The sequence below is a fragment of the Pleurodeles waltl genome, chromosome 5 (genome assembly GCF_031143425.1).
Source record: "Pleurodeles waltl isolate 20211129_DDA chromosome 5, aPleWal1.hap1.20221129, whole genome shotgun sequence".
Taxonomy (NCBI): domain Eukaryota; kingdom Metazoa; phylum Chordata; class Amphibia; order Caudata; family Salamandridae; genus Pleurodeles; species Pleurodeles waltl.
The window spans coordinates 1,168,933,472-1,168,950,506 of NC_090444.1; the positions used below are offsets into that span (position 1 = coordinate 1,168,933,472).

The following is a 17,035-nucleotide window of genomic DNA, read 5'->3' on the forward strand; positions in this document are numbered from 1 at the left end:
GGAAGACAGCAGAATTTCCAACACCGATGTGTAGCCTCTCACAGATTTCGCATTGTGACAGTTAAAATCAGAGAAGCCTGTCAATGCCAATCATTAACTAACCACATTTCCTACAAAAATATACCTTAAAATTGGGTAACATGGCTGGAAGTTCTTGATTAGATAGAAAATGAGTCAAGCTGTTTACTTTTCACACCTAGGGAAACAGGGATGTTCTACAAGAGAAACATTCGATTGGACAAAACCCTGGTGATTCATTGACAATAGACAAAGAAAACTATAATTTCTATAGTTTCCACTACAGTTAGCAATATGACACATATACACATCGATTTTCTAGGATGATAAGACAACTAAAATCTCTGGGAAACAGCCCAAAGCTTTTTGTTGTTAAACCATATGAGCTGATGCTCAAATAAAGTCACACATTGTTTTGCTAAAGCAATTTGTTTATCAGTTGTAATGATAATTTTCCACTAGGTGATACTCTTAATTTCAGAGTAGAAAGAATATCAACCGTGTTTAATATTTGGGAGATGGTTGACTGCACACAAAAAAACGAACACTTTAGTGTCCCCTCTGTCATCTTTGAATTTTAAAAAGTCTACCAGATTGATGTTAGAGAGGTAATATCATTTAGTGGAGAGATGCCTCAGCTGGTCCAATTTTATAAACCTGATTTTTCTTTCTTTGTAGTGTTTAGGAAAACTGGGCAGTCATATTACAAGCGCTTACCCCCACCTTTATCTCGTTCACTTTACAAATTTTTTATTTATATTCTGGTATCATTCTTATTAGAAACATAATCCTTTCTCGAAAAAATCGCATTACTCCTTCTAGGCCCAGCCATTCATTAAAGGTACACAATCTTTCATGGTAACAGACTTTTTAAAATTAATTCTGTTCAGTATAGGTTCTTCGGATGCTTCTGATTTCTTATTCACGTTCAGATTGTTTTTTAAAGACTACTCAATAGTCTTACATTTTTACAAACACCACTCAGCCTTCTTTGCAAGTTGGGATTGTAACAAAGTGTCATTTTGCTTAATATGTGAAGACTGTTTAGAGATATATATCGAGTCACTAAATTAAGCTAATGAACTAGTTGTAATTCTTCATTTTAGGGAGCGTCTAGCAATTCTGGGTTGTATTGCCGAAGAGCGTAGTTCTCAAACCATAGTTCTGAACGACCGGCAGTTAAAATAGAACCCTTGTGTGCTGTTCCATACTAATAGATACAAGGTTTTCAAGTATCCTTTGAGAGTGGATTGCATAAATATAACACAATTCAAGAATGGAGAGGAAGCAAATAAATCAGAGATTTCGAATTGGCACTCCTAAATTCCCACTTCAGGTTATTAGTGTGGTGAAATGCTCCAGAAGTCATCCTCATGGAATCTCACGCTGGTGATCCTTTACTTACAGTAATGTCCGGTCTTTCAAGGCACAAGTTGTCGCACAGGTAAGGAAATACAATGGGAGGGGAAGAGTCGACCCTGTAAAATATTAGCTTACATTAACCAAGTTTCATATTCTTGAGGTTCCTCAGGATTTTTAGAAACACCCATATTCTTAACAGAGAGATCTAATATCAAACCATCAATTCCGTTATCAATTTGAAAAAAAAGGGCCTTTCAACAAAGTTTTTAACTGTTGCTGGGTGGGGTGATATTGCAGCAGCAGAGTTCATGACAGGTTGCTTTCAGTTAAATTAAATGTTTGGTTTTAGAAAGTATAATTAAGAGCAGTACCTGAAGAAATAAAAATAAAAACAACAGCTGTCGGCCCATCAGCAAAGCTAGCTGATGGGTCACTTTTAGGTCGCAGCAGCTCATGCACAGCTACATGAGTTCAACGGGTGAAGGGTGACCAATCTGGTGGGAAAACTCAATCTGTGAGGTGTGTGGGTAAGTAGACTAAGCACATTGACAGAACTCCTAGGCTTGATTTCTCCTCCAAAGGGCCTATCTTCCAGTGTCAAAAGTGCATTGGTACAGCATATGTCAGAGTAGATTGGACCAAGCCTCACACAGTGTTTAATGCATTTACCTGGGCTTGTTTGACTGTGCACATTATAAGTTTAAATATAAGAAAGATCAGACGTAGCACTGCACAGAGCTCATGTGCATTCCCACAATCTGTGTGTGTGCGCCATTTAACCCTCTGTTTCGGCCTAAATTAGCAAGCTTTAAAAAATACATTTGGGACACGCATTTGCTGTCTGAAGCTCAAATTACAAACACGTTTGAATGTCAAGGACAAGAGAGGACACAACTCTACAAGTACCTTATTGAGACAGTTTAGGTGTTCCATCAAATAAAAACAGTACTGGACTGATGGTTAAATGAAGAGTGTAGAAATCTGTTACTGCGCACCCAAGGCCACCACCGAAAAATCTGTAATCATTTCTTCTCAGCTGGGAAGAAAAAAAATCCACCCTGCTTTCAGTGGGATGCCTTTACGGATGGGGTGCTGGAATCAATTATTTGTGCTGCTTTTCTCCCTCTGCTGCACAAGTATTCTGTAACTCTTCTCTTCACCCTTACTTTTGGAAGCTTGGTAAAACTGCTATCTATCGATGGCTTATATTCACCGGAAAGGTCACATCCCAAGTGCAACATGGGACTTTTTGTTGGACGATGTCAGCTTACTCTGTTCTAGCTCCACAGACCTCGCAGTCTCATACACTACTTTCATCCTCTGACTATTCTTGTCTGTACGAGCCCGAAAGAGGGGGGAAAAGGGAGAAATCCAGCCAGATGCCTAAAAGCAGAGATCAAGCCAGCCTCCTGAGCACAACGCCATGTGCTAGGTTACCCTAGCATAAATCCACAATATCTACTGAACAGTAAATGTGGTGGCTGGAGGTGGCATGTCCTTCAATGAGGAGCGCTTCAGCTTCCAGGCTTATTATCAGGAAGAGATTGGTAAGATGTTTCCACCCTGTCTCATCTGATTCTATCCAGCTTAAAGAAGGTACGAATCGCATTGGCCAAGACAGACCATAGCTGCAAATATTTTTGCCAAAATATCTAGGTAGTGGGCTTTCTAGGAAGAGTCACGGCTTCTATATTCCTAAGTTATTTTTTTAGCAAACACTAAAACGGTGAGCAAATCAGCAGGATCACAATCTCTGCAGAAAACCAGTGTCAGAATCAGGGGTCTTACATTTACTATCCACTCTCATTGATATCGATGTGGCAGATACAGGAGCCGATACGGGAGCCGGGAAAACCAGCCGTGACCTGGTCCAGTAAACAGTGGACTACTGGAATACATCTTTTCTTTTGGCAGCTAACACTCAAAAGAAAAAATTCTGGTGGTGCAGTATTTATTAAGCCTATGAATGAGAGGCTCGTAAGGCAGAGAATTTTTGTTTAAACAAAATTCTTCCAATCACAAGTATCCGCGCCATCCCTTTCATCCTAGATGTCATCATCACTTCATCACCATTATCATCTTCAACACTCTAAATCCTAATGCAAACTCATCATCTTTCTGTGCAAAGATGTTAGACTGTACAAGCCGCCTAGATGAAGATGGTTGCCTTTAGTCAGATATCTTGATGCAAACCTGGTCAGACTCTTCTGCTTTCAAGGGCACATACTCATCTCTCAGCACCAAAATGTCACCTGCTTCAAAAACCTCTCTGGCCCAAACATGGCAGGTACTGAAATCATAAAAAATAGAAGACTCAGCATCAAAACATACCACAGAGATTGCTGCTTATCACCCAAGAGGGGATCCAGGTGCCAGGAGGCACTATCCGACTCTAGCTGAGGATGATGGATGGAATAGTGTACTAGTCGAAGAGTCAGGTCGGATTGGGTTGAGGCTTGAATTTTCGGGAGATCTTGGCTATCTTGTTGTGGATGAAATCAGCAAGGTTGTCGCAGAGTTCTTGCTGCAGCTGAGGGGCTAGAGAGTTTCTTGACGGTCGCAAATAGTTCCTTTTTGTTGTTGATGTTGGTTTTGATTTTTGCTGCGAGGGCTTTTTCCTTGTTTCCCGCATTTGGGGATGGTAGTGGCTGAGAGTTGTTTTGTAAGTGGTCGTATCAGTGATGTCTTTGGTAGTTCTCCTCTCTAGTTATTTGCATTTGGAGTTCCTAGGCTCCTCCTTTGCCCTTTTGTGGAGGGAGAATCCCTCATAGGTCTCAAGACATTAAAGATCTGTTTTGGGTAGAATGTCTATAAGGCTGGTGGAAGACAGCGGGCCTCTCCTTAAAAAAGTGAGGCTACACAAGTGAAAAAATGGTGTGCGATGAACTGGTATGACCAATAACCATCTCTACTGCCCACAAATGCCAATGCATACTGGTGGACACAAAGGTCCTCTCTCTGTGGAAGGAAACTCTCCATGAATAAGCCAATTCCAAGCATCATGCCTGAGCAGTTCCATTTTCGCTAGGAACGAACAAGAGCGCAGCAAGAGAGAGAGAGAGAGAGAGAGAGAGAGAGCTTAAAATGCAGAAGTGGTGTGGTATGTAGCATGGAATCAATGCATGATAATAATCTTGAGGAAGCATGAATGGCTCCAAAATGAGGTGGAGTGCCAGAATTTCAGCTTTTCAAATGAAAGTGGGACACAGAAGCACAAGAGAGATGTGGAAGTAGTATTTTCATCATAATTAGAATGTTTGGAGTTGGGGTATATAAGACTCACATAGGAATGCAAGTAGAAATTAGGTGCTGATCCCTTTTCACCTATCGCCCCCTCTTCAGATGAACAATGGATTCGCTTCCAGAGGATGTGAATGAAGAGGCCATACACAACCACAATGGTGGATGAGGTAACCAACAATAAAAGAGATCTCTACCTTAGGGTTCCAAGGTAAACTGTAAACAACTCAAACTCGCTTCATGTTTTCTGCAATGTTGCTTGGAATCCCTTAGTAAAAAAAACAACCCAGTTACTCATATGTACTGCAATATAATTTTATATGACCTTATTTACACCTTGACAGAAAAACACAGTGGTCTTCCTCGGCCAAGGTCCTACCCACCCATCTGCAAATTCTGGCCAACTGCAAGGCAAAGATACCATCAATCAGATAAAGGGATAGTCAACAAAAATACACCCACAATGTTAGATTGTGTGACATACTCTCCATCCAAGTATGCACTGGCCACGCAGTGAAGAAATACAGGAGTGGGAAAAGGCAGCACCTGAAAACTTTCTCCTTTAATATGTCATAACTGGAGGAGGGAATAACCAGAGAGTGCCCAGCTTCAGAGGTGGAAGAGGGCTCCTGTCACTCAGACCATGTCCAATGACAGCAGGGAACATGTTATGTAGAGGCTAAGATAACATAATAGTAACAGGGTGATCCTTTCTGTATCTCCTGTTTTTTCCATTTGTCAAAGGTCTTCTATTGGATCAAAAAATAGTACTTGCTATTGTATCATCTCAGCTGATCCAGGTTACCACAGAATTGGTTGAGCTCCAAGTTACTAGCTATATGTTGCACCAGGAAACTTTACAAATATTTCAATTCAAAATACTCACCATCCATTTTTTGAACCAGATGGCTTTCACATCAATCAGGGCCAAAAAGTAGATAGGATCCAATGGCTTTTGTGATGCGTGCGGACTTGTCTCTTGTGTCACAGACAACAATGACAAAGTGCTCTCCACTACTTCTTCCATGTACCTCAATAGATGGGAAACAAAGTGATTTTTTTTTAATATACATGCAAGTAACATTTGAGGCACATTTTTTAAATTTGCAAAATATTTTGCACTCAGAAATTGGACCCAAGTGAAAACAAGGAAGCCTACTACCTCCACCGCAGCACAAAAGAACCTGTACAGGTTTTCATTTATTATGTTTGTAACCATTGCTCATTTTATTAGGATGAAAGGCCACCCTCAAACCTTCTTCCCATTTTACCTGCTTACATACCTGTGTAAGTTATATGTGCTCTGTACCTTTTCTCAACCTTTAAACCCCGGCACAAAGAAAAAGATTGTTTATGGTTTTCAAAGTATTTTTTTTCAAGATTAAGGGTTATTGATTTTGTGGTAGAGAAGTTCACGTAATGCACAAAGAATACATACTGTAGGCATCCAGCACATCACATTGAGTTAACAGTGGTAAAAACTCATTTCTGAAATCCAGAAACAGATATTTGAGAGACCTCAAACCTCGGCCCTCAGATTCATTGCCATGGATATCAATTAGTATAGATGCAAGTTTTCAATTTACATTCACATTTGCAAGTAAAAAAGTCAGTGTTCAACTGTGCCCTCTTGCTTTAGGCATTCACACCTTAATCACAATTTTAAAATGTTGCTGCATAATTTTACTACCTGTTAAATTATGCATGTGCATTCAAAGGACATAATGGAAATTATATTAATTAAACTCTGGGACTGGCTGAAATTGTATCTACAGGTTCCAGAACCTTTCAGTGGCTGTATCACAGAAAAACAAGTTACTTACCTTTGGTAATGCCTTTTCTAGTAGGGACTTTTTCTGAATCTGGGGAATTTGGGGAGGGGTGGGGGAGAACTGCTGCAACCCCATGAGAGCTTGAGAAAGTGAGCTTGGCTGCCTGCTGGGCTGCTACGAGACATACGAACAGCGGAGTCGGAGTACAGCCACAGCAAAGCGGCGAGCTGCCCCGTGGGCCTGCCAGTGGCGTACTGGGCTGTGCTGCCATGCTTAGGGGCTTCCCTATCCTGACGAGTAGGGACTCCTGTGATGGGACTGGGTTGCGGATCCTAGCTGCAGGTGCTACTCATACCTGCCAGCGGCGGATGTTGAAGGACGGAACCTGAAACGGTGAGGTATGTGATGGCCTGCGGGGGGCCCTGTGTGTTGTGGAAGGCCCCTGAAGTGAGATAGAGTGCCAGAGGTGGGCCCGTTTGATCGGCATTTGTCAACAGTGGGTGCTGTTGGGTGCGGGGCATGCATACAGCTCCCCTGGTGATGGAAGACTGCCGGTAGACTTTGGAAGGCTGCCCGCCCCACATATCATATGAGGAGACCAGAAGTGGCACAGATCATGTTGGAGGGCCTATGAAACGCCACCGGTGTTTGCCCGATACTGCATCTCTGTGCTCAGCAGAAAGAAGCTAATATACTAGCCCCTAACTGACAGGTGTGCACCATTCAGGGCACTGCGAGTGTGCTGCACTGTGTGCGGCTGAGGAGGTGCGAGTCGCTGGCTGGGACAGTACAGAGGATTGGCTGCCCTGGTGCCAACCACAACCCATAAACCACTGCAGGCCTTAAACACTTTAAAAGGGGGATGGTAAAGTCTCACAAGCGGTACCATTCCTCACTGTACTGAAGGAGATGGACTCCAACCTTGTGCTCTAACAATACATGGCCACAACTCGGCACTGAGGAGGCGCAGCAGAAGGCAAGGAGAGGATTGACTGCTAACAAAAGTGAGGTGAATGGAGGGCACATACACTCTGACTGGTGCGAGAAGGCATTGATACTAGTGGGGCATATATCTGGTACACAAGACAACTACCAAGAAATAATAACTGCACACCATAGCACTTAGCGGTACCCCCCTCCCATTACCACTCTCCCTCCTGCGGCAAAGGACTTACACTTGCACCCAGGTGGTGGCCTGCCTCCAACTTCTAAAAGCAGGACCTGTGCGACCCACAGCAGGGCTCATGGGCAAGGCCACAGCTGAACAGCCCGACTGCCTACACACTTTAGAAAGTATCCATGGGACCCTAGCTATGGGCTGGAGCGCACGGGACATTGATGAATGCGCAACTGGAAAAAAACTGTAAGGGCACCTAAGGGATACGCTTCACGTAGAAGAAAAAATTTACAATACAGCAGCATTAGACCCTGCCCACTGGGGAAGATGCCTCATAGGCCTCGGGCGCAATAACACGCTAAAACGAGGAAGAGGGACGGAAATCAAACAAGCCTCAATTTTGAGACCCAGAGCTCTGCAAAACCATCATCTCATGCCATACTGGGTCAGGGACAGGACTTGGGCACCCAGGCCATACCCACACTGGAAGCTATCTTACTGGCAATGCAGACAAGTCTCCAGTTTATTGATTTAAAGCTGCTAATTATCAGAATGGACCCTCTTGTCTCACAGAAGCGGAACAGAGAACCTCTCAAACAGAAGACAACCTTCAATCTCTTAGCACAAAATGCTTAAACATGGAGCAAGTCTTGGTGGTCAATCAAGCCAAAAATGAGGATTTGCAGGAGTGATCGCGCGGAAATAATCTGTGCATTACTGGGGTCCCTGAATCAACGAACTCAGGGAAGATAGAAACATACATAGAGATGATGTTGGCCACAGTGTTTGGCTCTGATAACTTACCCTAGCTCCTGATAGTCAAAAGAGCACATAATACCCTTCATTGCACTGCCCGGCCTGGTGCATAGCTGCGCCCCATCGTAGCAAAACTTTATTATCGCAACAGGGATGCAGTCCTTTGAATGGCATGAGACAAAAGAGACACTCAGTAGCAAGGAAATCAGATTGCATTCTATCCGGACTTCACAATGGCGGTCCAAGCAGCCCCAAAAGTATTCTCATAGGTGAAACGACAGCTACAAAAAGCCGACATCGCATATGCCATGCTCTACCCGGAATGGCTGCTGGTCGACTACGAAGGGAAACATAGCATCTTTGCCACACCCAAAGCTGGTAAAGACTTCATCAAATCACTTTCCCTGTGCAAATAATATCGATGCACAGATGACCTGGAGGACGAGAAATCCTAAGCGGGAATACCAACACCAAACACATCTGCAATTGAACAAGACTCAATGCCCACTTGATGATGTATAATGGGCAAGGAACTCCTCCTTTTCGTGAAGGTGGCAGCGTGATGATACTGACTCAAAAGACAGAAAAAATGGCAAAACTTTGAACATCCCACCTGGCCACCTCCGTACAGCTGGAGGGATACCGGGCTCCTTGCGACCCCTCAAGAGGGAGCATCCCAGATGCGCTTGGTAAGTGCAACTGACCTACTTTGTTTATTTTAAAATGTTTTCTTGTAATATATCATTTTTTAGTGCAGAGGAATGTCTTTGGAAAGTTCTGTACGCAGCAGTTGAAGGGGGGTTGGTTTAAGGGTTGTTTGTTTCCATGTCGCCTGCTCGCATCACTTGTTATAGGGCACACTACAAGACATAACCAGTACATCCATACACCCAAATTGTATAGAAACACACTGGATGGCTAGAACCGGTGGAAAAATAAACCTACTTACATAGAATATACATGGACTCAATGACACCTGCAAAACCAGACTGGTACTCCGATATTTGGATCAACACAATATTCAAATTTCTCCCCTGCAGGAGACTCATCTGACACAATACACTGACAGCACAATAGGCTGCAAATGGGATGTACACTGCCTAACACCAGCTTACTTCACTTATGCCAGATGGGTATTAATACTGGCCAAACATGGGGTCCCTGTTAAACTTACAAACTCCCTGGATGACGAACACTCCTCTTACGCTGGTCAATACATATGCAGATGATCCTGACTTTTTCTTGTCAACCTGGTGACACATACATTTATTGTCACCTGTCAATATCCTTTGGTGGTGGGGGGACTTGAATTTGTAATTGGGCCTTATTGTAGATAGGACCACTACAGTGGACTGGCATGGGAAGGGGGTGGCGCGCATTGTCAGGGAGGGGATGGAGGAATATGGTTTGGTGGATATCTGGTGCTTCCGACACCAGTCCTTGAGAGAGGGCACATTTGTGTCGTCTGTGCATGGAACATGGCCCAAAGTGGACTACTGGCTTATATCCACAGAGACTTGCTCTTGGGTGGTCGAGATAAAACACATGCTGAGAAAACTGTCCGACCATGCTCCAGTGTTGCTGCAGTTAACCCTGCCTAACATAGCACCTATCACTTTTAAATGGAAGTTCCACGCAGGGGCACTGTTGGAGACGGAGTTCACAGGTCAATCACGGAATATTTTGAAAACAACACTGATAATGTGGCGGGGAACGATACTCTGTGAGAGGTATTTAAGATCACAATGCAGGTGGTAACAGTATCAGTACCCAGGCCGGGATGTTGAAGGCCGATTGGCACACAGCTACAAAAAAACAAAGACACACTGCACTGACTGGAGCACGATTATGAGCACCACCTCGACCCAACCATTCTGGCATCCATTAGGGAGCATCTTACAGAATTCAGTGATTTTGCAGAACAGGAAACGCAGAACTTGTCCAAATGCCATGTTGCTCAGGCTTATGGTGAAGGAGGTAAACATGGTCGCAGTCTTGCTAGTAAACTAAGAGTGCAGAGATGCTCAGATCCCATTGTGAAAATAGTAGATGCTGAGGCACACATGGACTACCCAACACCATTCGTGCTTTCGACCTTTAAAAACCTCTATGCTCAGTTGTATAGCATTCACACTACTACCACTCTAGCCAAGATAGATGACTACCTAGGAGATGTGACACTGGCCTGGCTATCTCCTGGCCAACAAGAGTACCTCCTCCAATCTATAACAGTTGAAGACATTAAGGATGCTAACCGCACTCTTCCTAATAGAAATGCTCCTGGAATGGATGGACTTATGTGAGAATTTTATAAACAATATTGCTGAGCTCCTCGCACCGTATTTACATGTAATGTATGAAGAAGCCTACCACAAACAAATACTGCCTCCCTCATTGGGCGAGGCCTTGATTTTGACAATCTTGAAACTGGATAAGTCCCCCAAGTACTGTGAATCTTACAGATCACTGTCATTTATAAACATAGACACAAACAAACTTGCCAAGATATTGCAAATATAGCTTCAGCCACTACTCCCTATCTTGGTCTTACCGGATCAGTCCGGATCTACCTCCCACTCGACTGCACACAACCTACATATAATTTTGCATGACTGCACCAAGTAGACCCCACATTGCAGGCGACAGCAGTCCTGCTGGGCACTGCCAAAGCCTTCCTTCCATCGTATGGGATACCATGTTCGCTTTCTTAACCCATATGGGCTTATCGGCGATGCTCCTGCATTAGATACGACTTCTGCATAGTGACCCAATGGCTCGCAGATGTGTACACAGTCACACGTTGGAAGGGTTCTCAAGCACCAGGGGAACGCGTCAGGGCTGCCCCTTGTCGCCACTGTTATTTGCTTTCACACTAGAACCGCTGGCATGTCTTATTCGACAGGAGCATGAAGGACCTGCGCTAAGATTCCGTTTACACAGATGATATGGTTGTACATGTAAGGGGGCCTTCAACACATCTCTCCCCTGTATTCAGGGAATACGTCAAATTCAAATGCTATTCTGGTCTCTGCAACAATTGGTCGAAATCTGCTATTTTCCCACTGATGCCTGACCCTCAACAGTGCGAGCTGGATTTTCCATTGGTCTCGGACACGGTCAAGTATCTCAGCGTTTGGATGTATAGGGACCATGACACAATGCTGAGAGCGCAATACGTTAGGGTCGTCTCCGGAAGAACACAGTACCCGATGGTCGACATTACCGGTATTGCTACCGGATAGAGTAGCTGCCATTAAGATTGTGATTCTACCAACAATTTTATATATATTTGTAAACATCCCCTTTGTCCTACTAGGTTATTTCTTTAAAAGACTGCATGGGTTATTGGTCATGCTGACACGGGCGGGAAAGCAACCAGGGATTAGCTGAGACATATTCAGGAAGCGTTTTGCCAGTGGGGGCTTCAACGCGCTGGACTTTCACTTGTACTACCTGGGTGTGTAGGTGTATTTTCCCAACTACTGGTATGCAGCACACAACTTCACTCCGCATATCGTGGTGGAACATTACGACGCCTTCCCAATCCCACTTTTGGTTATACTATCACACAAACAGGTGGGGGCCCCACGCTCCGAAATAAAGAGACTGCACTCCACCTCTTCGGCCTGGCACGGGTTAACAGGGTGGGCAGGGAAACTCCCATTGTATGCTCCTGCTTTACCCCTAAAGCACCACCCTGAAATATCGGTATCTCAAGAAAAAAAGGCGCAGCAGCTGCTAACCAAGGTTGGCTTACAATCTATGAGAGATGCATACACCAATGGCTTAGTAGTGGCCCTTGAGGACATTGCTGCATCCCAAAAGGGCACCCAATTAGTGGTGTTTTATATTACTGCCTCTGTATGGCTATGTGCTCGATTTACCTGCAATTCCCAGAAGAGCATCCTACGTTTGCCGCATTACAGGTTCTGCTACTGAGCACAACATTATGCCACCTAATCACTAACCTTTATAATGCTGCACAGACGGATAGATAAAGCACGAGAGCGTTGGAAAGGTGGGCTTCCACAACCCATAGCAGATGCGGATTGGAAATTTTGCTGTAGATAATTACACACAAGCACCTCTAATTGTAATCTGAGAAAAATACACTTACATTTCTGCATCAAATGTACTACACTCCTACGAAACTCTACAAATATGGGGTAAAGATGATGCAAACTGTGCGAGATGGGGACCTGAGGAGGCAGATTTTCTGCATTTGCCCTTGACCTGCCCCTCGCTGATGCACTACTGGACTCAGATCACGCCGGCATTAACAAATATGGTGACAGAGCGTGTTAGGTGTGACCCAGTGGTACGGCTATTGGGATTGATTAAAGACCTCCAATCCCTAAACCGGAGGTTTGTGTCGGTGAGCCTTCTGCTGGCAAAGAGGAGGGTTGCACTCCATTGGGGGAGTAGAGTTGAACCTTCTAAGAAGACTTGGGTGTCAGGCCTGGTTTATTGTCAGTCTCAAATGGAACTGTATGCAGAGGAACTGCTGAGAACATTGAGACCTTAAGATATATGGGGCGTTCTAAATGCATATCTAATGTCGATATCAGATGAGACAAATGGGCCAGCTGTCACTGGAGGCTTATAACTGCATACATGAACAGACTGTGGGTGATAAGGGGATGTTGTACCTTTATATGTGGCCTTCACATAGTGCGGAAGCGTGTAATATGAATTTTGTATAAAATGTTTCTTACCTGCGTGTGAGATATGTTGTTTTTTCTTTTGGCAAATGCAATAACAACTCACTTGCATGCCAATAGGCCATGTCGAGCTGCTCTGCATCAGGTCCATCCTGTCCCAGATGTGACTTAAGGGCCACTATATCGGCACCACCTCCTTTCGCTGATGTCAGTCTCTTTCTGATCTTTGTCTGCAACAATGGACGCAGAGCCCATAGAAATCACAACATGCCAGTATGCAGATATCTGATTTTGGGATCTCAATACTGGGCTTTATGAGTCCATTCCACAGAACATGAATACGGGTGGGTTGGTGAGCAATCTGAAAATGGACAGATTCTCTACTTAAAGAGAGGTTACCAAATTAATGTGGTATTATGATAGAGACTTTCAACCACAGATTCCCCACCTTGTGAATAGATACCAAAGCAGTACTTCCCCGGATGACTCAAACCTATCGGACATATCGAGCGAAATGCACGTATTCCCAGACTGAGCTGTCCAGGCAATAGTGCTTTGTGAATGTGTGGAGGGATGCCCTAGTAGCGGCCTGGCACACAGCACAACAGTGCAGTCGTAGCAGTCTCTGCTCTGGTGGAATAAACCTACAGTCCTTTTGGGGAATGCTTCCTGGTAGCCCCCTAGCAGATCTTTATTCATAATACAAACCATGGTTCACTTTGAACCACTTTCCTAGTTTTGCTCCAGAGAAGCACACAAAAAGTTGACTGTCTAATTGATGGTCTTTGGTACGATCTATGTAAAAGGTAATAGCCCTCTCAAGATAGTGGAGTTGTTCCTCTTTCTTGGGCAGATGAGGTGGAGGGTAGAAAGTTGGCAAAGTAATGGGTTGCCCTACATGGAAGGGATTGACGATCTTTGGCAAGGAAGTACTTTTGCCTAGAGGACCAGTTTGTAAGGAAAGAAAGATGTGTAAGGTTGCTGGGCAGACATGACCTGGAGTCCACTCACTTGTCAAGCTGAAGTGATAGTGCCGAGTAACAGTGTCTATATGGTCAAAAGACACACAGGACAGCTGTGCTTCGGTCAAAAGGTGTGCACATCAAGTAAGTGAGAACCAAATTGAGGATCCACTGCAGCATTACAAAAGGTGTTGGCAGGAACATGTGGAAGAGCCTCTTCAAGAAATGCATCACAACCTGTGAGTTGAAAAGGAATGGCTGATCAGGCAACAATAGGAACGTTGAAAGGGTCCAAAAATAAACCTGAACTTTCATCACATCAAGGCCTGGCAGGGCTAGCCAGAGACAAAACAATACAATGTTTGACAATCTTGCATTTAGAGGCTGAATGTCATGGGAGGAACCCCATACAACAAACTTCTCCCAGAATCCTGCACACTCAGTTTTGGTGGATGGTCACCTGGCTGCCAGAATGACACCAATTTATGAAGGGAGATCAAAAGTCATAAACTGTCACCATTCAATCTCCATGCATGGAGGTGTGATTTGTGCGTACTCCAGTGCAAGACTCAGCCCTTCTGTTGAGACAGGAGGTCCTCCCGAAAGAGATCCCGAATCAGAAGAGATCTGCTTATGGCCAGATGTTCTGTGTATCACATTCTTGTCACCCAGCCTAGAGCGATTGGAATGGATTGGGCCCAGTCTTTCATGATCTTTTTCAATATTCTGGGCAGGAGAGGTAGGGATGGAAAGGTGAACAGGAGTCCCAAGGCCCAGTGAAGACAGAGGGCATCTCTGAGGGCAAGCCACCTTAGGAACTCCAACATGCAAAAGCTTGGATGCTGTGCATTTTCTGCAGTGGCAGAAATTAAGGGTTCTCTCCATTGTTGGAAGACACCCTGTGCCACCTCCTTGATAGCTGCCATTTGTGATCCACTAGGCAACACCCACCCAGGCATTTCAAGATCCTGCTAGATACTGGGCATTCAGGGAGATGGCCTGAGTGTTCATCTACTTCCATATATGCAGAACCACCTAGCACAGGGGCCACAACCTCACACTGCCCTGCTTATTGTAGTACTACATGGCAGTCATGTTGTCTGTGAGAACCTGTAACCATTCCCCCTAATGTTTGGAAGGAATGCCTTCAGTGCCAAGCGAATCACCTGCAACTCCAACAAACTGATATGGAGACAAGTCACCGCCAGACAGAGTCCTCTGATATCCAACTCTCCCTGATGACCTCACCAACCCAGCAAGTTCTGGGTGGAGTAGGAAGAGGGGTCTGACCCTTGTTCAAATGCGGCCATGCAGCTACCACTGCAGGTTTTTCAAAGTCGCCTCTGACACCTGGATTGAATCCGAAATGTTCCTTTGGTGCTGAGCCCATTGAGATTTCAGATCATGACTTGAGATTCAGAAGGTGCAGGTGCACACATTTGATTTAACTTCCACACTAATTCACCTTGGAACAGATTTCGGTCAGAATCATGACAAGCCCCAAAGGTAGGCCCTCGCCATACATCACTCATTCTATGAAGAGGCAAGTAGTTTCACAATTCCAGCATATGCAATGGCTTCTAGCACATTCAGACTATGTTAAACGGAGTAGCATTAGAAAGAGGGTACTGAAATTTAAACTATGTAAGATGCAGTTGGGGGTGGGGGGTGAGGCTAGCCAAGTTGGATGCGTGGACACACCCTTGAGGAATTCCTGCTCCCCGCTTTCAAAGATCCTCCAACATCCTGACTACATGCTGCTGGTAGGGCCTCAATGACTCACAGCCTTCCTGGTGGCCACCCTTCTGCCTGGAGAGCTATTTGGAGCTGATTTGGGCACAGGTTTACCAGGTTCGACTGGCGCTAGTGGAGGCCTGTGGGACGTAGGGTCCTTGCAGCTCTGCACGGTCGTGCCCTCCTCCTGGTGGTGGCTCCTCAGTCCGATTGGCTTGGTGTGGGGACTCTGTAGAGCAATTTCTTCGCTCAGAGGGGACTGACCATCGTCGCCCACCCTCAGAGAGAGTGATGAGAGGCTGTGTGGGTTACGGGTGCAGCGCAGCCTTTCAGAGCTGCCAACCACCACCCAGGGGTTTCTGCTTGGGTGCAAGCTGTGTGGCCCCAACAAGAGCAGGGCCAGACGGAACTACAGCCGCCGCTTGGCCTTCTGGGGCTGATCGCCTGTGTCTGGCCTCGGGAGGAGTCATGTGAGGCTGGAAGGGACCACAGGTGCAGCGCACCGCCTGCTGCCCGGACATTTCAGCCTACGAGCATGCTGTCTTGACCCAACGAGAACAGGGCCTAACAAGACTTCTATAGCTACATGAACTGCCTGGGCTGAGTGCCCATAGGACACAGAGCAAGCACATACTAGCTCCCTAAGAGGACGTCCTTGCCCTCTTGAAAGCATTCGGGGTCCGGAAGGGCTGACAGTAAGCGGCGGCCCTCCGGGAGCCCTGGGGCACATGATTGTTGGGACAAGTTTGGCACAGATATTGGGGCTCCTTCACCAGAGAAGGAGGATTACACCTACTGCAGCATCTCTGCACAAAGAGTCTTCTATAATGATATGTGGCCTCGCTGAGATAACTGTCTCCGGATGCTGGGGGACTACATGACAACGGGAGGCGGCTGAGAGGCATCTCAACCCTTGCAAAGGTACATTACACTGTTGAAGCTTGTTGGGAGCGGGTTGCGCCCACCAGAACAGCCCAGATTAGTGCTAGTTGACGACCTGGAGTGGGTTGCTACCTGCTCTGCGGCAACTTATCACCTGGAGGCTGCACTTCTGCATCAGAGAGGTACTGCTGGGAGCCTCTCCTGCCCTCACTATGGTGAGTCAGGCCTAATCCTGGTAGGTCAGCACTGGGGGTGACTGGTGCAGGGTTGCCCATATGGGTTGTGTAGCTGCAATCTGCCTGAATGGAAGATTGTGCCTGGGGGGATGGGGTGCAGAGGAATTTGGAGAGTGACTGAGTGGTGCCAGGATCTACCAGCCAGGGTGCATAGGTGGCTGCCTGGGGTGGATGGCTATGAGATTTGGGATCTGTCACCTGCTCAACTCACCCCACTGATCGGATATCTTGCATTGCGATCTAAGCTGGGGCATCAGACTATGTGGCAAACTGCAGGAGGTCTCCTACTAACTTG

The 17,035-nt window shown here is 45.5% G+C and overlaps 1 protein-coding gene across 3 annotated transcripts in view; it reads right to left on the reverse strand.

Annotated features, from left to right (window-relative positions):
- TBC1D32 (TBC1 domain family member 32) overlaps window positions 1–17,035 on the reverse strand; it is an 804,546-nt gene that overhangs the window by 659,764 nt on the left and 127,747 nt on the right. For all 3 annotated transcript variants that reach the window (XM_069235394.1, XM_069235395.1, XM_069235396.1), the window contains one exon: window positions 5,507–5,651. In XM_069235394.1, coding sequence (XP_069091495.1) covers window positions 5,507–5,651 — 145 coding nt within the window. The remainder of the gene's footprint in view (window positions 1–5,506; window positions 5,652–17,035) is intronic.